The sequence below is a fragment of the Chiloscyllium plagiosum genome, unplaced genomic scaffold (assembly GCF_037043375.1).
Source record: "Chiloscyllium plagiosum isolate Xiang-an unplaced genomic scaffold, Cpla_swu_hap1 HiC_scaffold_12, whole genome shotgun sequence".
NCBI lineage: Eukaryota > Metazoa > Chordata > Chondrichthyes > Orectolobiformes > Hemiscylliidae > Chiloscyllium > Chiloscyllium plagiosum.
Window position 1 is genome coordinate 75,761,671 of NW_028270150.1, and position 24,265 is coordinate 75,785,935.

Below are 24,265 nucleotides of genomic sequence, written 5' to 3' on the forward strand. Positions count from 1 at the left end.
TGTTTTAGCATTTCTCAGAAGTCATGCATCATTCTCATAGTTACCTTCCTCTCCAACCATATTTTCATCATTCCAAGTTAGAGTTCACCTTTTTTAATCCAAAAAATTAGACATTCAACTTGCACTGGAATGTAATTCCAAAATACTTGGGTAAAGATATAAAAGGATACGTTTAATCCAAACCATCTGACAAAAAAAACTAATGAGGGAAAACTTAAACTGCCCAATTTTACCTCCAAAAGTTAAAAATTAAGCTGGAACAGAGTGCAAAACAAATAAGCAATCCGATCGCATCAATATTCTTGGAACAAAAATCTGCATCGATACGGCTCCTTTAATGGAGTGAAGTATCCCAAGGTGCTTCATAGAGTGTTATCAAACAAAATTTAGTCTTAAGAAACATGAAGAGATATTAGGATGGATGACCAATAGCTTAGATTCAATAAGGTTGGTCTGAAGAAGGGTCCCAAAGGAGGAAAAAAAAGGGAGAGAGATGCAGGGCAGGAATTCATTTAACAGCTGATAGCATAACCAACAAAGGGAGAGCACATAAAATTGGGGATAAGCAAGATACCAGGAATACAAGAGCACTGAGATCTCAGAGAGAGTAGAACCGCAGAAGGTTACAAAGATAGAGAATGGTGAGGCAACAGGGGGATTTGTAAACAAGGATGTGGGGAGTTCTAAAACCGAGATGCTGCATGACTGGGGGCTGATAATGGTCAGTGAGTGCAGGGGTGACAGGCAAACTGTTAGGTTTTACACATGACATTGTAGTGGTAATAATAATCGATGTCGGAAGATTCATTGAGATTTACTGTATAATTACTTAGCATGATGACATCAGTACCTTGGTCTTGTTTGAGTCTTTGCTCCTTTTCTGCATATCCCACTGTTGCTAAGCCAAGTCTGCTCAGCCACCTGTTGGGAAAAAATGTAGGAGTCTCATGATTAATTGGTCCTTTGAAAATCTTAGAATATTTATTTTTCTTGAGTGCTCTGTCTGAAGACATCTATGTCTACAACTCAAGACTTCCACCATAAGTAAGGCAAGAATGCAGAATCCATCCCAAACAGGGAGGAGATTCAACCCAGTGTTGTAGGGATCATTCTGATCCACATTAGGCATTTAGTCCCCTGCAAAGGAGTCTGATTTACTGAAGCAACTGACTATAAAATGGATGATGTGGAGGTGCCGGTGTTGGACTGGGGTGTGCAAAGTTAAAAAATCACACAACACCAGGTTATAGTCCAATAGGTTCATTTGGAAGCACTAGCTTTTGGAGCACTGCTCCTTCATCAGGTGGTTAAAAATCATCTGCCTGATGACAACCATCCTGATGATGGAGCAGTGCACGAATCGCAGAAAGTGGGTATGCTGGTGCAGCATATAATAAGAAAGGCAAATGGAATTCTGGCATTTATTGCATGAGGAGTGGATTATAAAAGTAGTGTTGTTACAATTATACATGGCATTGGTGAGGTGACAGCTGGAATACTGTGTCCAGTTTTGCTGTCCTAACTTGAGGAAGCTTGTGATGGCACAGGAAGCAGTTCAGAGGAGATACACCAGGGAGTTCAGGGATGGAAGGCATGTCGAAGGTTAAGTAATTTGGGCTTGTATGTGCTGGAGTTGAGAAGAATTGGGGGGGATTGGTGGATCTGATTGAGGTGTATAAAGTGTTAAAAGGGGTTGATAAGGTGGATGCTGAACAGATGCTCCACTTTGTGGGACAGTCTTGAACAAGAGAACATAGATTTAGAGTGAGAAGAACCAGGTTCAAAACTGCAATGAGGAGAAACTACTTTTCTCAGAGGGTTGTGAATCTGTGGAACTTACAGCCCCATACTGCAGTTGAGGCAGAATTGATCAAGAAAGAAAGAGCTAGGTTTCTGATGAAAACTGGGATAAAGGGCAATGCGGAGTAGGCAGCAAAGTGGAGTTGAGAGCAGGACAAGATCAGCCATGATCATGTTAAATGGCGAAGCAGTCGTGAAATGCTGAATTGCCTACTCCTGCTCCAATGAAAATTCTGTGACAACAAGAAGGTGGGAAATTGATATGAAAGTTAAGATCTCATATCAAGATGTTATTTTAGTTCACAGAATTCCCACAGTGAGGAAACAGGCCATTTGGTCCAAGTCAACACCAAACCCCCGAATGTAACTGGGAGGAAACTGAAGTATCTGGAAGAAACCCATATGGAAATGGGAAGAATGCACAAACTCCGCAAAGACAGCTGCCCAGAGGGTGGAATTGAATCCGGGTCTCTGGCGCTATGAGGCAGCAGTGCTAACCACTGAGCCACTATGCCACCCAAAAAATTGGAACAGTGAGATGGCCAGGAACTTTCTTGATGAATCAAGGAAATAGTGAGTGAATCAAGGAAATACTTGGAAATATGGTCTCACCAGGCTCAGTTGTTCAGTCACCCAATGTGCAGAAAGAAATAGTGACATTTCCAGTGTATTATGTTGCCATCAGGACATTGCAGAGGTGACCATATTGAGTCAGTGTCTGTTATGTGCTACTGCTGACGTTTACGTTCCACTTGATGAGGTTAACTGAATGTTATTATGTTTACATGCCAGCTAATGTAGAATCAGAGTGCTAATGCTAGCATAACTCTCTGCCTGAAATGGGTACTAACCAACTGGTTCAAATGAAAGACCTCAAATAAAAAAAAGCAGTTTTAATTCTTTTCATTTGTAGGAATGTCTCCTTCTGTGGCTAATGTTATATCCTATCTCTTACATATAACTAATCCCCCTGTATATAGAGGCTCAGTAGTTAGCACTGCTGCCTCACGGCACCAGGAACCTGGGTTTGATTCCAGCCTCGGGTTACTGTCTGTGTGGAGTTTGCATGTTCTCCCCATGTCTGCGTGGATTTCTTCTTGGTGCTCTGGTTTCCTCCCACGGTTTAAAGATGTGCAGGTTAGGTGAATTGGCCATGCTAAATTGCCCATAGTGTTCAGGGATGTGTAGATTAAGTGTATTAGTCAGGGGCAAATGTAGATTAATAGGGTAGGGGATTGAGTCTGGGTGGGATACTGTTCAGCGGGCCAGTGTGGAGTTGTTGGGCCAAATGGCCTGTTTTCACACTGTAGGGATTCTATGTCCACAAGTTTGTTTCACAACAAAACCAATTTAAACACATGTAGAATTGCATATAGGATTTTGATGAAAAGTTATTGACCAGAAACCTTAACTCTGTGTCTCTCTTCCATTGATTGCTGACTAATCTGTTGGGAAATCTGTTCCCAGCTGGAAAAGCAAAGATGTTTAGAAATAATTTATGACCTCTCAAATTAAACTGATACTGATTGGTTTGATATTCCATTTTCCTGGAATGCTGGTTGTAAATGCCTATTGATGATTCCCATTGTGATACAGTCGGTTGCATATAGTGGAGAAAGACGGAATTCCACCTTGCATTCCACAGACATTTCAACCATTTCCAGTTCTTACATCCACAATTCTACCTGGCTGATGAAAGACATCAATGTTGTCCAGCCAAGATGTTTCTTTGGCAGATTACAGAGATTCCTGGTGAACACTGAGATATACCTCTGATCTCTGAGGATTAATTTCTTGTCAGTACAAATACAAATCCTCAAACTATCATTCAAACAGATACTTTAATCAAAGCAAGATTAATGAAAGCAAGGATGAAATGGTAATTGTGCACCTGACATATGATCACAACTATCTTTCATGTCAAATTTTAGATGTACAACTCAATTATTTTATTACCATGAGACATTTATTTTCCCTCTCGCCCTTTTCTCTGGAAGGTGGTGACTCACAATGGATACAATGTCACAGGCTTGGCAGCACCAAAAGATTTAGGCTGAAATAGCTATTCACGAGGTCTTAGTCTAGATCACAAGTATTAGCTGTTATGTGAATAGAAGGGGGAGTGGACTCCAGTTTTACAAAATCCTTTTAAGAAGTTTCATGCCTTCTTAACAAAAATGCTCTTCAATAGACAATGGACAACAGACAATTGGTGCAGGAGCAGGCCATTTGGCCCTTCGAACCAGCACCATCATTCATTATGATCATGACTGATAATCCACAATCAGTATCCTGTTCCTGCCTTATCGCCATAACCCTTGATTCCACTATCTTTAAGAGATCTATCCATCTCTTTCTTGAATGTATCCAGAGACTTGGCCTCCATAGCCTTCTGAGGCAGAGCATTCCATACACCCACCACTCTCTGGGTGAAGATGTTTCTCCTCAACTCTGTCCTAAATGGCCTACCCCTTATTTTTAAACTGTGTCCTCTGGTTCTGGACTCACCCATCAGCGGAAACATGCTTCCTGCCTCTAATCCTTTAATAATCTTATACGTCTCAATCAGATCTTTAATATATTTGGATACAGAACTGATTCAAAGGTAGAAGAGAGAGGGTGGTGATGGAGGGTTGTTTTTCAGACTGGAGGCCTGTGACCAGTGGAGTGCCACAAGGATCGGTGCTGGGTCCTCTACTTTTTGTCATTTAATAAATGATTTGGATGCGAGCATAAGAGGTACAGTTAGTAAGTTTGCAGATGACACCAAAATTGGAGGTGTAGTGGACAACGAAGAGGGTTACCTCAGATTACAACAGGATCTTGATTAGATGGGTCAATGGGCTGAGTAGTGGCAGATAGAGTTTAATTCAGATAAATGGGAGGTGCTGCATTTTGGGAAAGCAAATCTTAGCAGGACTTATACACTTAATGGTAAGGTCCTAGGGAGTGTTGCTGAACAGAGAGACCTTGGAGTGCAGGTTCATAGCTCCTTGAAAGTGGAGTCACAGGTAGATAGGATAGTGAAGAAGGTGTTTGGTATGCTTTCATTTATTGGTCAGAATATTGAGTTGGGAGGTCATGTTGCGGCTGTACAGGACATTGGTTAGGCCACTGTTGGAATATTGCATGCAATTCTGGTCTCCTTCTATCGGAAAGATGTTGTGAAACTTGAAAGGGTTCAGAAAAGATTTACAAGGATGTTGCCAGGGTTGGAGGATTTGAGCTATAGGGAGAGGCTGAACAGGCTGGGGGGGTTTTCCCTGGAGCGTCGGAGGCTGAGGGGTGACCTTATAGAGGTTTATAAAATTATGAGGGGCATGGATAGGATAAATAGACAAAGTCTTTTCCCTGGTGTCAGGGAGTTCAGAACTAGAAGGCATAGGTTTAGGATGAGAGGGGAAAGATATAAAAGAGACCTAAGGGGCAACGTTTTCACGCAGAGGGTGGTACGTGTATGGAATGAGCTGCCAGAGGATGTGGTGGAGGCTGGTACAATTTCAACATTTAAGAGGCATTTGGATGGGTATATCAATAGGAAGGATTTGGAGGGATATGGGCCAGGTGCTGGCAGGTGGGACTAGATTGGGTTGGGATATGTGGTCAGCATGGACAGGTTGGACCGAAGGGTCTGTTTCCATGCTGTACATCTCTATGACTCTATGACTCTAGATCCCCTCTCATCCTTCTAAACTGAAGTGTATACAAGCCCAGTCATTCCAATCTTTCAGCATATGATATTCCCTCCATTTCGCGAATTGACCTCGTGAACCTACGCTGCACTCCCTCAATAGCCAGAATGTCTCTCCTCAAATTTGGAGACCAAAACTGCACACAATATTACAGGTGCGGTCTCACCATGGCACTATACAGCTGTAGAAGGACCTCTTTGCTCCTATAGGCAATTCCTCTTGTTCTGAAGGCCAGCATGCCATTAGCTTTCATCACTGCTTGCTGTACCTGCATGCCTGCTTTCATTGACTGAACACCTAGATCTTGTTGTACCTAACTTGACTCCATTTAGATAGTAATCTGCCTTCCTGTTCTTGCCACCAAAGTGGATAACCACACATTTATCCACATTAAACTGCATCTGCCATGCAACCATCCACTCACCTAGCCTGTCCAGGTCACCCTGTATTCTTATGAAATCCTCCTCATATTTCACCCTGCCACCCAGCTTTGTGTCATCAGCAAATTTGTGAATATTACTTTTAATATCTTCATCTATATCATTAATGTATACGATATACAGTTGCGGTCCCGGTACCGAACTTGTGGTATCCCACTGGTCAACGCCTGCCATTCCGAAAAGGATCTGTTTATCACTACTCTTTGCTTCCTGTCAGCCAGCCAATTTTCAATCCAAGTCAGTATTTTGCCCCCAATATCATGTGCCCTAAGTTTGCTCATTAATCTCCTATATGGGACTGTATCAAAGACTTTCTGAAAGTCCAAGTATACTACATCCACTGGCTCTCCCTTGTCCATCTTCATAGTTACATCCTCAAAAAATTCCAGAAGATTAGTCAAGCACAATTTCCCCTTCGTAAATCCATGCTGACTCTGACCTATCCTGTTACTTCTATCCAAATGAGTTGTAATTTCATCTTTAATAATTGACTCCAGCATCTTTCCCACACTGCCGTCAGGCTAACTGGTCTATAATTCCCTGTTTTCTCTCTCCCTCCTTTCTTGAAAGGTGGGACAACATTAGCCACCCTCCAATCCGCAGGAACTGATCCTGAATCGATAGAACATTTGAAAATGATTACCAATGCGTCTATGAGTTCTAGAGCCACCTCCTTAAGTACCCTGGGATGCAGACCATTAGGTCCCGGGGACGTTTAGCCTTCAGACCTAACAGTTTATCCAACACCATTCCCTACCTAATATAAATTCCCTTCAGTTCATCCATTACCCTAGGTCCTTCAGCCACTATTACATCTGGGAGATTGCTTGTGTCTTCCCCAGTGAAGACAGATCCAAAGTATCTATTCAACTCTTCTACCATTTCCTTGTTCCCCATAATAAATTCACACACTTCTGTCTTCAAGGGCCCAATTTTAGTCTTAACCTTTTTTTTCTATTCACAGACCTAAAAAAGCTTTTACTATCTTCCTTTATATTTTTGGCCAGTTTGCCTTCGCACCTCATTTTTTCTCCATGTATTGCCTTTTTAATTATCCTCTTGTTGCTCTTTAAAAGTTCCCCGTCCTCCAGCTTCCCGCTCATCTTGGCTATGTTATACTTCATTTTTATCTTTATACAGTCCTTAACTTCCCTCATTAGCCATGGCCGCCCCTGCCTCCCCTTAGGATCTTTCCTCCTCTGTGGAATGAACTGATTCTGCACCTTCTGCATTATATCCAGAAATACCTGCCATTGTTGTTCCACTGCCAAAGTGGATAACTTTAGCCAGTTCCTTCCTCATTGCTCCATAGTTCCCTTTGTTCAACTGCAATACTGACACTTCCAATTCTCTCTACTCCCTCTCAAACTGCAGATTAAAACTTATCATATTATGGTCACTACTTCCTAATGGCTCCTTGACTTCGAGGTCCCTGATCAAATCTGGTTTGTTGCACAACATCAGATCCAGAAATGCCTTCTCCCTTATAGGCTCCAGTACAAGCTGTTCTAAGAATCCATCTTGGAGGCACTCCACAAACTCCCTTTTTTGGGGTCCAGGACCATCCTGATTCTCCCAGTCTATCTGCATGTGAAATCCCCCATAACAACTGTAGTAATATTTCCTCATGCGAAAACCAGCCTGATGACTTCATTCATCTGCACAATGTGGGTATCACAGTGGAGGCCAGCATTTATCGTCCATCTCGAACTGAAAGATGCCCTCTTGAACTACCAAATGGCCTGCCAGACCAATTCAGAGAATAGTTATGAGTCAATCACATTACCTTAGCTTTGGAATCATGTCTGGGCTGGATCAGATTAGGATGGTAGCTTTCTTTCCCAGAAGGATGTTAGTGAACCAGAGTTGAGGAATAATAGTGGGAGTCAGACAGAGATTGGTGTAGAGCTAGGGGCAAGTGGAGTGGGGTGGAGGGGAGAGAGAGACAGAGATCTCAGAGCTTGGAGACTGCAGATCAGACTGTCTAACTGCAGTGTGATCTGGAAAACTCATCTGACCAGTGCAGAAGAGTGACAAAATCGGCCATGCAGGCTGATTAATATAAATAAATTAGTAACTCACCTCCTGTGAATGGGTTGATCATCTAGCTCCCCACTATTGTGTTTATTTTTTGACAAGTAGGTGAGTTGAGGCAAGTTGGGATGGGCTTTGAATTAAAAAAAAGTGTCACCTGACCCACAGGCACCGTTTCTTTTGGGTTAAAATTACTCAATTTTATGTCTTATTTAAGAATAGATCAGTATCAACAACAACTCACATTTATATACTGCCTTTACGTTCAGAAAACACCCCTTGGCATTAAATAGCAGCATAAACAGACTAAAACTGATGCCAGATTAGAAGGAGATATCAGAAAGAAAAGCTTGGGCAAAAGTGAAGGCCTAATGGTGGGGTGGAGATTGGTGGGGAGGTGGGTGGTGTTGAATAGAGAGCTTTGTTAACGGAATTCTGGACCGCACATGATTCTATTAAATCAAGCCCATAATTATGTGGCTGCTCATGAATTTCCTTCAGCACTGGTGATGTTTATAAATGCAGAGGACTTTTGTCACAATTTAATGTTTTTAATGTCTTCATATGATGTGGTTCTGTTCGCCGAGCTGGAAGTTTTTGTTGCAAATGTTTCGTCCCCTGGCTAGGTGACATCATCAGTGCTTGGGAGCCTCCTGCGAAGTGCTTCTTTGATGTTTCCTCCGGTGTTTATAGTGGTCTGTCCCTGCCGCTTCCAGTTGTCAGTTTCAGCTGTCCGCTGTAGTGGTTGGTATATTGGGTCCAGGTCGATGTGTTTGTTGATGGAGTTTGTGGATGAATGCCATGTCTCTAGGAATTCCCTGGCTGTTCTCTGTCTGGCTTGCCCTATGATAGTAGTGTTGTCCCAGTCGAATTCATGTTGCTTGTTGTCTGCATGTGTGGCTACTAAGGATAGCTGGTCGTGTCGTTTCGTGGCTAGTTGATGTTCATGTATGCGGATTGTTAGCTGTCTTCCTGTTTGTCCTATATAGTGTTTTGTGCAGTCCTTGCATGGTATTTTGTACACTACATTAGTTTTGCTCATGTTGGGTATCGGGTCCTTCGTTCTGGTGAGTTATTGCCTGAGCGTGGCTGTTGGTTTGTGTGCCGTTATGAGTACAAAATACCATGCAAGGACTGCACAAAACACTATATAGGACAAACAGGAAGACAGCTAACAATCCGCATACATGAACATCAACTAGCCACGAAACGACACGACCAGCTATCCTTAGTAGCCACACACGCAGACAACAAGCAACATGAATTCGACTGGGACAACACTACTATCATAGGGCAAGCCAGACAGAGAACAGCCAGGGAATTCCTAGAGGCATGGCATTCATCCACAAACTCCATCAACAAACATATCGACCTGGACCCAATATACCAACCACTACAGCGGACAGCTGAAACTGACAACTGGAAGCGGCAGGGACAGACCACTATAAACACTGGAGAAAACATCAAAGAAGCGCTTCGCAGGAGGTTCCCAAGCACTGATGATGTCGCCTAGCCAGGGGACGAAACGTTTGCAACAAAAACTTCCAGCTCGGCGAACAGAACCACAACAACGAGCACCCGAGCTACAAATCTTCACACAAACTTTGTCTTCAAAACAACAAATAAACAGGATTTTGGACTCTTGTGGCATAGTGTGGTTTTTTCCCTGTTTTTAAATGTCTCACAAAATATCTAAATAGGTTGATTCACAATACTTACAAATAGGACTTGATAGTGTAATTCACTATTGGTTTTCAAATGGCATTTTAACTTAATTACTATAATGCAGCTTTATAACAGTGTCCCATTTATTATTTTACACATTAAAAGAATCCTAGATTATATAAATGTACGGGCATTTACCAAAACAAAATTCTTGCAAATTAGATGTAGTTGCTATGTGTTGAGTATTAGTTAGTTTGATATTTAACATATTGTTCTACAGGCTAGCTGACTGTTTTAATTTTCCTTTGCTAGAATTATACTATACTCCTGGGAAAATATGCAATGTTGTCATTACAAAATCTACACTGCCAAGCATCAGCTCAGACACTCTTTGAACAGTGATGAATGTAAGCACTGTACTTCCTTTCTGTTCCTCAAAAACACTCTCTGTTAATCACCTCATTAAAATAATCTGTCAAGCACTTGCTCTATTTGCTCTCAACTTTAAAGTAAGCTGTCAAAAAGATCAAAGATGTTGCAAGAGGATATATCCAGGTTAACGAGGTGGGAAAAGATCAAGTTCAATGGAATATAATGTGGGAAATTGCGCAGTTAACTGTATTAGTAGGAAATATAGCAAAGTAATTTTTTAGATGAGTGCATCACTGGGGAATGTTGTATTCAGAGGGAGCTAGGAATTCTTGTACATAAATCCCAGAAAGTGAATATGGGGGTACAGCATGCAATTGGGAAAGCAAATGGGATGTCAGGACTGAATTGTACCTTTTTTTTGGTGAACAGCAAGTTGGATCGAGTTTTCTCCAAGGTTATTCACCATGAGGACAGCAGTATTTCTCACCATAACCTAGCTATCTCGCCTCATTAACTATTTACCTCATGCTCCTATGGCATCCCTCATGCCTAATTCTATCCCCATCTTACCACATGCTACTCCTGGAACAACTTTCCCCTCACCTGATATCCACTTGTACCTACACCATCTTGAAAAGTCCATTGTGCACCAGACAAGCAGCCAGTCCATAGCGGCCCTACATGGTTTCAGACTTTGCCCTGGACATGGCAGAGAGGAAGCAGGAATGGACCTGGAGATCCTGCTGGACATGATGGTGCAGAAGAAGGATTTCCTCTTCCCCCAGGACTACCAATGAAGGACATAACAGTAGGCCATGCCAGCCTGATCTGAGTTTGCTCACTGGATCAGTGCAATCTGAGTGAATGTACAGCTGCGTAGGATGAAAGTAAACATTCTCCATTGTCCCAGCATAAGTGTTACCAGCTTCTCTCCAATACCTCACTCTCAGTCCATTTCAGCTACTGCCATTACTTACTACTCTCACCAATGCCTGCAATATCTTTCCTCACTTGCTGTCACCCACCATGAATCTGCATGCCCTTTGTGCTACCTACTCATTCGCTTAGGACACCTCCTGACCTGTACAAGCACTCACAGCTGTGCCACCCACTTTCACGTTCCTTATGACCTGCCTCTCCCTCATTCCAGGAGGAAGGAAGGCCACAATCAGGCAAAAATAAAGTTTAAAAGGATTCGAACCTACCCCATATTTAGCTCCCCACCCCTTATGTGGAAAGCATTCTTACTCTGTCCTCCCCAAGTGGCTGACTGACCATGTCGAAGCCCCTGGACTGGTATCGGGGGACTGTGCCTGACTTACTGGGCTAAGACCACCCCCACCCCTCACCCCCCCCAATCGAGTGAAGGCAACCCCATCCCATTGACTTGACTGTGACTGCTGACAACCATGGCTATGTGTCTGCACTAAAAAGCTAGGCAAGTCAGTGGTAATATGCGTCTGCTGTCTCTGGGTGAGGGACAATACATAAAAAGGCAAGGCCAGACAATGGAATGCAAGGATGCTGTTAGTATTCGGGTGGTCTCTGAGTGAGGGAGGGCTATGACAGCAGCGAGCAGCCAGGAGATGCAGCCCCTTCTTTACTGCAGGAAGCTGGAGAGACTGAGTCACTAAGTTTGTTTGAGGGTGAGGCAGACAGATTTTTAATCAGTAAGGGAATCAAGGAGGAAAAGTGGGAAAGTAGAATTGAGGATTTTCAGCTCGGCCATGACCTCAGTGAGTGACAGAACAGACTCGATGGGCCAAATGGGGCTTCTTCTATGTCTTATGGCCTTCATTTGATGACCAAGCCACAGATGCGGAAAATATTTTTTATGGTCTTATGGCTTTCTCCTCTTCCTTTCTTATATTCCTACAACCCATATTACTTGTATTTCTTGTGGTCACCTGGCTCAAAGGAAAATAAATTGCCTTTGATAGTGCCCAATATCTACGAAGCTCTATCCTGCCACTCCTGCCTGCAAAAGAAGAGCAGTCCAAAATGGCAGATGTCTCTTTTACCTTTGTATTACAAAACTATTCATTATACTGACATTCTGAACATAACTAAACATTCTCCATTATGCAAGAGGTTATGCCAGCACAAAGTAAAGTGTTGGATTTCTAAATGATTTCAAGTTATTTTAGCATTCTCATATTTACTCAGAACTCTTGTATCTTCCCTCATTGGACTCTAACAAATCATTAAAGTTCCTGTTGAGATCCAAAATCGACTTTAGTGGAGTGATCCATTATCTCACTCACCCACTCCACTGTCATTTCATTCCACCCCTGTCTGGACTTCAACAGCTTCCTCATTTCCCCTTCCCCCACCTCATCCTAGTTTCAAACTTCCAGCCCGCACTGTCCCCTTGACCTGTCCGACCTGCCTAGCTCCTTTTCCACCTATCCACTCCACCCTCTCCTCCCTGACCTATCACCTTCATCTCCTCCCCCACTCACCTATTGTACTCTATGCTACTTTCTCCCCACCCCCACCCTCCTCTAGCTTATCTCTCCACGCTTCAGGCTCTCTGCCTTTATTCCTGATGAAGGTCTTTTGCCCGAAACGTCGATTTTGCTGCTTGTCGGATGCTGCCTGAATTGCTGTGCTCTTCCAGCACCACTGATCCAGAATCTGGTTTCCAGCATCTGCAGTCATTGTTTTTACCTCCCTTATTCTGGTCAGCCTGATTCTTAAACCCTTACCTTGACTCTATGATGGTTGACCTCACCCCAATCCCTGGATATGGCTTGGTACAAGCAGTGGACTATTCTGACCAGCAGGATTCTGGTACCATTAGAATGAGGCCTGAAGATTTAGCTCTGGCAAGTCTAGTGCTGCATCATCTTGTATGCTGCAGCCCCTACATACTGCGTGGTCAAAATTTTGGCTACAATAAGAAAGTGGTCATCTGAACCAGTGCATGTAAAGGTCTCTGAACCAGTGCAATATATTGTCTTTTTGTAAAACCACTTTTGGAGCAAATGCAAAAGAAGATGACCAACAGCTTCTCACACTACATTCGTCACAGTCTGAACCAACAGGAAACAAATCAAGGATAGAAACAAGAACTGAAAAATGAGCAATAGTTCTGCAGCTTAAAATACACTCTTCCAGGTCTGCTCCTTTCTCACTGATCTTGGTCTTTTTTGGTATTCTGCCACAATTTTGTTTCATATATTTTTCTCACAGCAGTTTAACTTTTTCTGTACAATGACTCATTTTCCTATTGCTTATTGATCCACCTGGTTACTTGTTCCTCGAGGTCACAAGAATACCAGCTTACTGCCCAGGTGCCAGGTGAACCATGTGATATGACTCCATGACTCATTCATAATCAGTCTAAAGAGTTCCTCAATAGCCAATGGGTCTGTGCATTATTCAGTGGGAAATAGTAACACACGGGGCAGAAGAATTCCAGGCTGCATCACTAGTCTGTCTTGATTTGGCTGATCTCAGTCAGGGCAGCAGTAGGTGCGCTCCTTTTCACTCTTGGCACCAATTAAGAATGACAATTTACATTTATATTGTGCCCCCAAAGTAGTGAAAAGCTGAAGGTGCTCCCCAGGAGTAACTTTAAATACATTATGACATCCAGTCACATAAGGAGATGTCTCAGCATTTTCTGTTCCTGCTTCAGATTTCTAGCATGAACCGTATTTTGCTTTTATTTGAGATCATGCAGGAATTTGGACTGAGAATTTTGAAGCCAAGAAATTACGAGACTGGATGCCAAAATGAGTCAGTGTGCATAGGGGTTACAGGTGAACAGGATCACCAGAGAGTATAGTGAGTAATATCACATAAGAGCTGAGGGCCAACTCTGAGATACTTCCTCCTATCTACCTCGGCACAATAATCCTACCACTGAACAGCATGCTGTTGTTTCCAGGACTGTCAATGGTCTCATTTCAATTGTAGATCCTTAGTCCTCAGCCTCCCATCTTACAATCTCCCAACCCTGCAGAGCTGTCATCTATCTTCGGCATGGTGGCTCAGTGGTTAGTACAGCTGCCTTATAGTCCCAGGGACCCAGGTTCAATTCCAGACTTAGGCCACTGACTGTGGAGAGTTTGCACAGTTTCCCACTGTTTGTATGGGGTTTCCTCAGGGTTCTCTATTTCCTCCAAAGATGTGCAGGTTAGGTGGATTGGTCATGCTAAATTGCTCTTAGTATCCAGGGATATTAGGTGCATGAGCAATGGGAAATGCAGTGTTACAGGAATAGGGTAGGGGGTTGGGTCTGGGTGGGATGCTCTTCAGAGGCTAGGTGTGGACTGAATGGGCCGAATGGCTGGCTTTCACACTGTAGGGATTCTATGATTCTTTTCAAAATCCAGAAGCAGGACTGTACAAAGACCCTGTGTCTTTGTGAGGTATGTGAAACAGCCGTTGTTCCAGTCCCTCTTGGGGCTTCCCCCTAACTCTTTCTCTGGTACACTGGGTGCTGCTTCCCTTGTACAGAATTGGAAAAAAATGAATCAATCTTGCTTCAAATTTTCATCCTTTTTTCACCTTCACCCAGCCCACCTCTGAGTCATCTTGTCAATTCCCTTCATTCACTGCTCTGCTTCTATTCCTTGGTGGGAAGCTGTCCGCTAATATTGATTACAAACTCACGGACTCCCACTGTTACTTTGATAATAATTGTCCATGCTCTGCCTCCTGTAAGGACTCTATTCCCCCAGTTTCTCTATCTCTGTTGCAGGCATTCCAATGATACCACCTTCCACAAGACCGCTTCTGTCATATTTTCCTTTTAATCAGGCGGGTATACGCCTCCTTCCTCAACCATATTGGACCCTTTCACCACCCTCCCAGAACAACAATAGAGTCCCCCTTGTCCTCACTTTCCACTCCCCAGTCTCTGTACTCAAAGGACCATCATCCACTATTTCCACCACGACCAGAGAGTTGCCACAACCAAACAGGTCTTGCTCTCCCCTTTCTTGTCAGCATTTTAAGGTACCATTCCCTGCAGGTTTCATGAACGGGAAAAATGTCACAGCCCCTCTTCTATTAAGGCCATGGTGTCAGTGCAATCACCCAAAACAAGTTCAATAGATCCATGCACGTTCATTAGTTAATAGATATTGTGGAGGTAGAAGCATTGAAGGCTGGTGAGAGCACATTAGCTGGCAGACTCCATGCAGTCAGCAATGACAGGCGGTGAGGTGAATAGGATGAAACTTGGCAAGATTAGTTCCCAACTTGGTAGGTTGGCAGGAGAGAGAGATAGAGAAAGAGAGAGAGAGAGAGAGAGAAAGAGAGAGAGATAGAGAGAGAGAGATAGAGAAAGAGAGAGAGAGAGAGAAAGAGAGAGAGAGATAGAGAAATGTGGCAACTGCATCACTGCTTGTAACAAGCCTGTGCTGAGAGCCCTGATGAGCCCTTCATAGGATGCGAGAGAGATATATGGGAAGCTTTAAGCTTATCTAAGAGCAAGAAGGAGGAGAAAGTGAGGTCTGCAGATGCTGGAGATCAGAGCTGAAAATGTGTTGCTGGAACAGTGCAGCAGGTCAGGCAGCATCCAGGGAACAGGAGAATCGACGTTTCGGGCTTAAGCCCTTCTTCAGGAATGAGGAAAATGTGTCCAGCAGGCTAAGATAAAAGGTAGGGAGGAGGGACTTGGGGGAGGGGTGTTGGAAATGCGATAGGTGGAAAGAGGTCAAGGTGAGGGTGATAGGTCAGAGTGGGGTGGGGGCGGAGAGGTCAGGAAGAAAATTGCAGGTTAGGAAGGCGGTGCTGAGTTCGAGGGATTTGACTGAGACAAGGTAGGGGGAGGGGAAATGAGGAAACTGGTGAAATCCGAGTTCATCCCTTGTGGTTGGAGGGTTCCTAGGCGGAAGATGAGGTGCTCTTCCTCCAACCGTTGTGTTGTTGTGGTCTGGCAATGGAGAAGTCCAAAGACCTGCATATCCTTGGTGGAGTGGGAGTGGGAGTTGAAGTGTTGAGCCACAGGGTGGTTGGGTTGGTTGGTCCGGGTGTCCCAAAGGTGTTCTCTGAAACGCTCCGCAAGTAGGCAGCCTGTCTCCCCAATATAGAGGAGGCCACATTGGGTGCAGCGGATGCAATAGATGATGTGTGTGGAGGTGTAGGTGAATTTGTGGTGGATATGGAAGTTTCCTTTGGGGCCTTGGAGGGAAGTGAAGGGGGAGGTGTGGTCGCAAGTCTTGCACCTCCTGCGGTTGCAGGGGAAGGTGCCGGGAGTGGAGGTTGTTGGTGGGGGGTGTGGATCTGACGAGGGAGTCACGGAGGGAGTGGTCTTTACGGAACGCTGATAGGGGAGGGGAGGGAAATATATCCTTGGTGGTGGGGTCCGTTTGGAGGTGGCGGAAATGACGGCGGATGATACGCTGTACATGGAGATTGGTGAGGTGGTAGGTGAGGACCAATCGGGTTCTGTCCTGGTGGCGGTTGGAGGGGCGGGGCTCAAGGGCAGAGGAGCAGGAAGTGGAAGAGATGCAGTGGACGGCATCGTCAACCACGTCGGGGGGTGAAATTGCGGTCCTTGAAGAAGGAGGCCATCTGGGTTGTACGTTTTTGGAACTGGTCCTCCTGGGAGCAGATGCGGCGGAGACGAAGGAATTGGGAGAATGGGATGGCGTTTTTACAGGTGGCAGGGTGGGAGGAGGTGTAGTCCAGGGAGCTGTGGGAGTCGGTCGGTTTGTAGTAGATGTCCGTGTTGATTCGGTTGCCTGAGATAGAAATAGAAAGGTCGAGGAAGGGGAGGGAGGAATCTGAGACTGTCCAGGTGAATTTGAGGTCGGGGTGGAAGGTGTTGGTGAAATGGATGAACTGTTCAACCTCCTCGTGGGAGCACGAGGCAGCGCCGATACAGTCATCGATGTAGCGGAGGAAAAGGTGGGGGGTGGGGCCAGTGTAGTTGCGGAAGATGGACTGTTCCACATATCCTACGAAGAGGCAGGCATAGCTGGGGCCCATGCGGGTGCCCATGGCTACTCCTTTCATTTGGAGGAAGTGGGAAGATGGGAAAGAGAAGTTGTTCAGGGTGAGGACCAGTTCAGTCAGTCGAAGGAGGGTGTCAGTGGAAGGGTACTGGTTGGTATGGCGGGAAAGGAAGAAGCGGAGGGCTTTGAGTCCTTCGTGATGGGGGATGGAGGTGTACAGGGACCGGATGTCCATGGTGAAGACAAGGCGTTGGGGACCGGGGAAGCGAAAATCATGGAGGAGGTGGAGGGCATGGGTGGTGTCCCGAACGTAGGTGGGGAGTTCTTAAGGGGGACAGGACCGTGTCGAGGTATGCAGAGATGAGTTCGGTGGGGCAGGAGCAGGCTGAGACAATGGGTCGGCCGGGGCAGTCAAGTTTGTGGATTTTGGGCAGGAGGTAGAAGTGGGAGGTGCGGGGTTGTGGGACTATAAGGTTGGAGGCGGGGCTCAGATAAAAGGTAGGGAGGAGGGACTTGGGGGAGGGGTGTTGGAAATGCGATAGGTGGAAAGAGGTCAAGGTGAAGGTGATAGGTCAGGCTAAGATAAAAGGTAGGGAGGAGGGACTTGGGGGAGGGGTGTTGGAAATGCGATAGGTGGAAAGAGGTCAAGGTGAGGGTGATAGGTCAGGCTAAGATAAAAGGTAGGGAGGAGGGACTTGGGGGTGGGGGCTAAGATAAAAGGTAGGGAGGAGGGACTTGGGGGAGGGCGCTAAGATAAAAGGTAGGGAGGAGGGACTTGGGGGAGGGGGCTAAGATAAAAGGTAGGGAGGAGGGACTTGGGGGAGGGGGCTAAGATAAAAGGTAGGGAGGAGGGACTTGGGGGAGGGGGCTAAGATAAAAGGTAGGGAGGAGGGAGCAAGTCAACCTTGGGATGGTTGCAAGAGAACAGGACGATCATAGGGTTGGGCAATGAATAATTGGATAGGGAATTGGGGGGAGAGGTGAAAGCAGAACAGTCTCAATGGGCCAAATGGCCTAAATCTTTTCCTATATGTTATGGACATATGAAAGGAGGTGTCACAATTATAACTCAATGCCTCAAATCAAAAAGTCAAATTAAAAGGCACTTGTTTGGTCATTAAACTTTAACAGCATTGGATGTGGCTTCAGATATTTCGCCCTTCCTTAATGTCAAGGTTCACACAGCAAGAAAATTCTGGATTAGTGGTGCTGGAAAAGCACAGCAGTTCAGGCAGCATCCGAGGAGCAGTAAAATCGACGTTTCGGGCAAAAGCCCTTCATCAGGAATACAGGAAGAAAGAATACATCAGTGACACACTCAAGTGTTGCTCTGCCAGCACAATTAGATCTCAACATGAGTCGAAGTTTCAACTAAAGAGAAGAAACCTGCAGAGAAAGTATTGATATGGAGAAACAATAGTATAGACTTTCCTGAGATCGGAGGATATTCTATTTACACCTAATGTAATTGACCAGACACCACATATTCTGAACTTTTCCAGTTATACTGCAGCCAGACTTACTTGTTTATATAAGACATCAAATACATAGAGCATCAGCAAATCTTCCAGAACTCTGTGCTTACAATTACTGAATAAAACCAATGAAGAATGAAAAGATTGTATTTATCTTCCTGTGTACAACTGAAAAAATACTTTTAAAATGTTCATGCAGATGGATTAATTATCCAAGTAGTAAACTAGTTTTCTGTTGCAAAATAATAATAAAGCAAAATAATAAAAACCCCAATAACAAAGCAAAATAACTTAAAGACATACTGCTCCCAGAATAGTCTCACAGCCTTGAGACAGATTAAATGATCTTGTCACATTATTTCATTTCCAATGAAATACTTAACTGTTGTCCTCAAAGTGATTATTCCTAACTAGGTACTATAATAATTGCCTTTCTTTTATACTGAATCTCTAGTAGGTAATTAGTTTGATAAAGGTTTCAGACAAGAATGAAATACTTGCCTCGTCACAGCCAGTGTATTCATTATATCACCTACATATCTTTGAAATGCACAATTTCACATTCTCCCAAAATCATGTACACTGTGTTATTAGCATAAAGATTTCACACACTCTGAACAAATGCATTCATTATTGCACTGAGTTCTTCCATTAGACTGCCTCTTATTGGCAATGTTCCAAGTTGCTCTCACACAATCACAGCATTGTTCCAGTGTAGACGAGGCCATTCGGCCCATGGGACCTATACTGGCTCTTCAAACGAACACCATTAATGATGCTTTTAAAGTGCTCTGATTACTTATTTGAAGAAGGAAGCCAAGATTTAGAAATTAGTATCAGTGCTAACTCAAAAGATAATAGGCAGAATTTTCCCAGACATTTGCAAGTGATTTCTGGGAATGGGGTCGGAACTAAGGTGATGGGGAGGGTTGGGAGGGTAAGGGCAGGAGGTGTATGGGCTGCAAGACTTCCGAAAACTGACATTGGCTTGGGATCATGATGTGTACCCATTATCGTCGGGCTTTCCACCGGGTAGCACTGAAGGCAAGTAAGAAACTGCCCTTACATGTATTGGAAAGGAATTTAAGAGTACTTTAGGTAGTCAAGAGTTAGCTATTAGATTAGATTAGATTCTCTACAGTGTGAAAACAGGCCCTTCAGCCCAACAAGTCCACACCAACCCTCCGAAGAGTAACCCACCCAGACCCATTCACCTACTCCCTACTAATGCACCTATCACAATTTAGCATGACCTGCTCAAGTCTTGAATCCTGGATTTCTTGGCTATAAAACCTGTTTGTGTCCTGTCAGCTGAATACACAACAGCAGGAGCTTCCTCAGTGAAACTGACATGCTGGGAAGATTTTGATCAGTTGCACTGTCGAGTCCAAGTCTCTCCTGGCCATGGTGGACTGCTGTACAAATTGCTTCTTCTCTCATTTATTGCTTCACTCTTGGAAGTCACTTCACCTGCATAACACTTCACTCATTTCACACTTGCCTGCTGCTGCTATTCAATTGGGCAAAGCATCATGGGTAGGGCAGTTATACTGTCCATTTCTGCTGAGGAGAAGAGGCAATGGCAAGAGTCAACTGATAGTTCCAGCCACTGGAGCTGCAACATAAGCAGCAGCTGCTGCCCGCTCAGACCACCTAGCTCTCCAAGATACAGAGTGGATCAATATTGAGATCAAGCTGGAAGGAGGGAGAGCATCTAACACAAGGTCCACACCAGAGCTTCAGTTCTCTTGGCTTTTCTGAGAGTTAGCTCCACAGGATCAGATGGCAGTCCTTTGCTGACATTTGCTCCATCCGTAGAGAAGATCCACCTTCCCAGTGGAGCGGCTGGATACTCACTGCTGTTGGTCAATAAGCTGCATTTCACTGGAGAGTCAAATATCCTCCCCCTCATTCTTCCACCCAGCCCCAACCTGGTTGTCTGCCTCTCACCAAGTTGTGTGTGCTCTTCTTTGCAAGGAGAGGAAGCAGAGGGATATGGGTGGTCATAGTTATTTCTGTGGAAAGGAGGAATGGACAAGGGGAATCACAAGGAAATCTCTCTTCTGATTGGAGTCACATCTAAGTACAGAGGAAGATGGTATACTTGTTTGTCTATTTGCCTAGTCCTGGGGCGTCACTGTAGGATTTCGTCAGGGTGTGGTTTGGGCACAGATATCTTCAGTTACTTCATCAATGACCTTCCCTCCCTCATAAGGTCAGAAGTGGGGACATTCACTAGTGATCTCTCAATGTTCAACACCATTCATGACATCTTCCCAGATGCTGAAGCAGTTGTGCCCATATGCAAGAAGACCTGGACAATATACAGGCTTGGGCTGAAAAGTGATAAATAGCATTCACAACATGCATGTACTAGGCAATGACCATCTCCAACAAGATGGAATCAAACTATCACCTCCTGAGGTTCAATGGCATTTCCATTGCTGTGGTTCTGGCACCTCGTGATGTCACTGTCTCCAGGTTGGAGGGACCACTCTCTTTCTTCTGACTTCCCCACCTACCTCCTTCAATACCTGCTTGGTTGGAGAGGATGCTGAAAATGTGTTGCTGGAAAAGCGCAGCAGGTCAGGCAGCATCCAAGGAACAGGAGAATTGATGTTTCGGGCATAAGCCCTTCTTCAGGAATCAGGATTCCTGAAGAAGGGCTTATGCCCAAAACGTCGATTCTCCTGTTCCTTGGATGCTGCCTGACCTGCTGCGCTTTTCCAGCAACACATTTTCAGCTCTGATCTCCAGCATCTGCATCCCTCACTTTCTCCTGGTTGGAGAGGATGTCCTCTTCTTCCTGTCCCTGGGAAAGATCACTTCATTGTAGCCCTTCAGATTCCATTGGCCTGCAGTAAGAGCGAAATGCCTGGACAGCAGACTTTGCAGGACTCCCCCCAACAATTCAAGAGCCAGCGAGCATTCCTTACACAGGCCCTGGGCTGCCATGATTAGAAATTCTTCCTCTGACAGAACAGGCTGGTGATCCCTATCAGGCTATGACTGTGAAGGACCTATAGCTAGGATTTCAAAGCATTTGTTCTGGCACATAACAATTGCTGGGAACACTAAGTTAGAAATATTCTGCCAAGTGGGACAAAAGCAAAACTTTTGTTGTGACAGAAATGCATAATGAAATGATATTTAAAGCTCAGGTTCAAAAAGGCAGATCAGAGGCTGTGTGAAATGAATTTAAATGGGGCAAACTCTTTTTAAAGAAGTATTAGTTAAGATCTTGATACCTTTACTTAAGTCTGAATTATATACTATTTAGGTTATAGCAAGGGGTCTTGTAGCACAATGGCAGCGTCCCCTGCTTCTGGATCAGGACTCCAGGGTTCAAGTCAGAACAGGTCTGAACAAGTTGATTAGAAAATATCCATAGGTTAGAGCAGGTGCTTTTATGTGATACTGCGATATTGACGTTACCAGTTTCAGACCAATTTAACCTTGCAACAGGATTTGATTAGCATCATCACCTTAAAATGAATTCAGATATAGGAGGCCTGAATATCTGTCAGCGCTTAGCTGTTCTGGGAATAGAATTACTTTGCAATGCAATGATGTAGACTCATGAATTCCACATACTCAATCTCATCTATAAAGACATGCCTGAAGATTGGACAAATCAGGTAAACTGCACCCAAAAGAAGATATTCCATTAAAAGAAACAAGAAATTATTGAAAACATAATTCGATCCATTCTTTGGCATTTAGCACAAGTAGTCTTACACCTGAAGGACAATATTATGTAAATATTCCATGTTATGCAAATTATCTTTATAATCTGTATTATGTCATTTAGTATTTTTTCTGCTTTTTTAATTGATGTGCAAATATTTGTTATAAGGATTGATCATGGTATTTGTACGAAATGGACTATATGTGCTCTTGACTGTTATATAAGAAAAGGTTTTGAAAGGGTTAATTTTGGAGACTGCATACAGCACCCAATCTGATGATGTGGGGAGAAGTTGGAACAGTGTGGGATCTTGTGGGATTTTATTTTAGATTAGATTGCCTACAGTATGGAAACAGGTCTTTTGGCCCAACAAGTCCACACCGACCCTCCGAAGAGTAACCCACCTTGACCCATTCCCCTACCCTATATTTACTCCTGACTAATGCACCTAACACTATGGGCAATTTAGCATGGCCAATTTACCTGACCCGCACAACTTTGGATTGTGGGAGGAACACAGAGCACCTGGAGGAAACCCATACAGACACGGGGAGAATGCACAAACACCACCCAGACAGTCGCCCGAGGTGTGAATTGAACCAGGGTCCCTGGCGCTGTGAGGCAGCATGCTAACCACTATGTCTAAAAGTCTCCTCAGAATCTTACTAACAGTGCCTAGTGTAACTTCAACTTCATTACAATACGCAATAAATTATATCAGACAAGACCCTCTTCTTATTAAGACTTAATAATGATTGATCCTCTACTGCTATAAAACAATTAAGCCCTTTGAGTCAGTCAAAAGAAACAGGATGGGTGACAGCTTCCTTCTAATGACAAATACCACGTTACTTACTTTTCCAAATGAACAAGACAAATATAGGCCCTGAAATTCCTGGACTGCACCAACACAGAGATCACATTCAAGTTTTTGCTGGTTTATCTGCTGATATTGTAGTTAAGAACGAATGCTGAGATTTCCTAGAAGCTAATTTATTTGGAACTTAAACACTATCATAAAACAAGCACAAATGCAGAGTATCCAGTTGTCACCCAATGAGTATAAAACTGGCAATGTCCATTAGGAGGATGAAACCAAATGTTTCTTTCTTCTGAATCGTTGTTGGAGCTCAGGGAGCTACGTTTCAAATGCTTCAAGTAGACCGAGACTGCTAAGTACTTTCGCTAAGTATTGTATGGGTTTCAGTAAGAAAACAACATATTTTTCGGATATCTCAGTCACACCAATATCAGGTGACTTTGTGATGTGTTGCATGGCAACATTTTGAAGATAGATCAAAGGAACAGGTTTTTGGTGTAAATCCAAGTGTGAACTATTCTTGAGGGATTGGGTGGTGCTATCCAAATCAGTGGCATAGAATTTTGAATGTTGGAGAGAATTTATGGACAAAATGTTTCTGTGTAGAACCTGAGTACATATGTTATGCTGACATCTCTTTGAGTAAAGCACCGGAGCACGAAGCTCCTACACTGTAGCTGCATTGAACTCTTCCAGGAATTCCATGTCACAGTGCACATCCTATGGGTTGCAACTTCCCATAGAGGCAGTAATCAGGAAGTCAGATCTGAAATGAGGGTCAGTTGTTTTGCATTATGCATTTACACACATGTCTTGCAAACTTCATTATATGTATATGGGAGAAGTGCAACAAACGATAAATCAGCATAAGCACTTATTTTATGATTTGGAAATATTGGCAGAAAAACTTAATAGACCCTGAAAACGGGCACAGGAATCATGATGAGCCCTTGCTCAAGAGTAACGCATCTATTCCTTCTGATACAGGATTGACTCAAACGAGTTACAAAGAAAACAGAAGAACAATGGGCTCTCCTTCACCCGACAGACTGGAATACAAGCATGATTGAAAGGCATGAGAATGACAGAGTTTCAAACAAATCTACGAAACTAAGAATCGTGAAGCCGACTGTTCTTGTAACAATGTCATTGCTACAGGTAACTTCCATTGCAATGCTACAATGTTCAATTATTCCCTCTTCATGAACAATTCAGAGGCTGATCTGTATAATCGTCTTTTAAGTTTTATCTTTTCAAACTCACCATTTTTTTCTAACCTGTCTCTATGTGTATTGCATATGATAATTCATTGGGGCAATGTTCGAGTATTAATAAGAATGAAGAAATTGATAAATCCATTCTTTC

At 43.8% G+C, this 24,265-nt stretch overlaps 1 protein-coding gene across 10 annotated transcripts in view; it reads right to left on the reverse strand.

The window, feature by feature from the left end:
* Nucleotides 1–24,265, reverse strand: part of cnksr2a (connector enhancer of kinase suppressor of Ras 2a) — a 490,411-nt gene that overhangs the window by 70,749 nt on the left and 395,397 nt on the right. For all 10 annotated transcript variants that reach the window (XM_087992951.1, XM_087992946.1, XM_087992950.1 and 7 more), the window contains one exon: nucleotides 851–921. In XM_087992951.1, coding sequence (XP_087849077.1) covers nucleotides 851–921 — 71 coding nt within the window. The remainder of the gene's footprint in view (nucleotides 1–850; nucleotides 922–24,265) is intronic.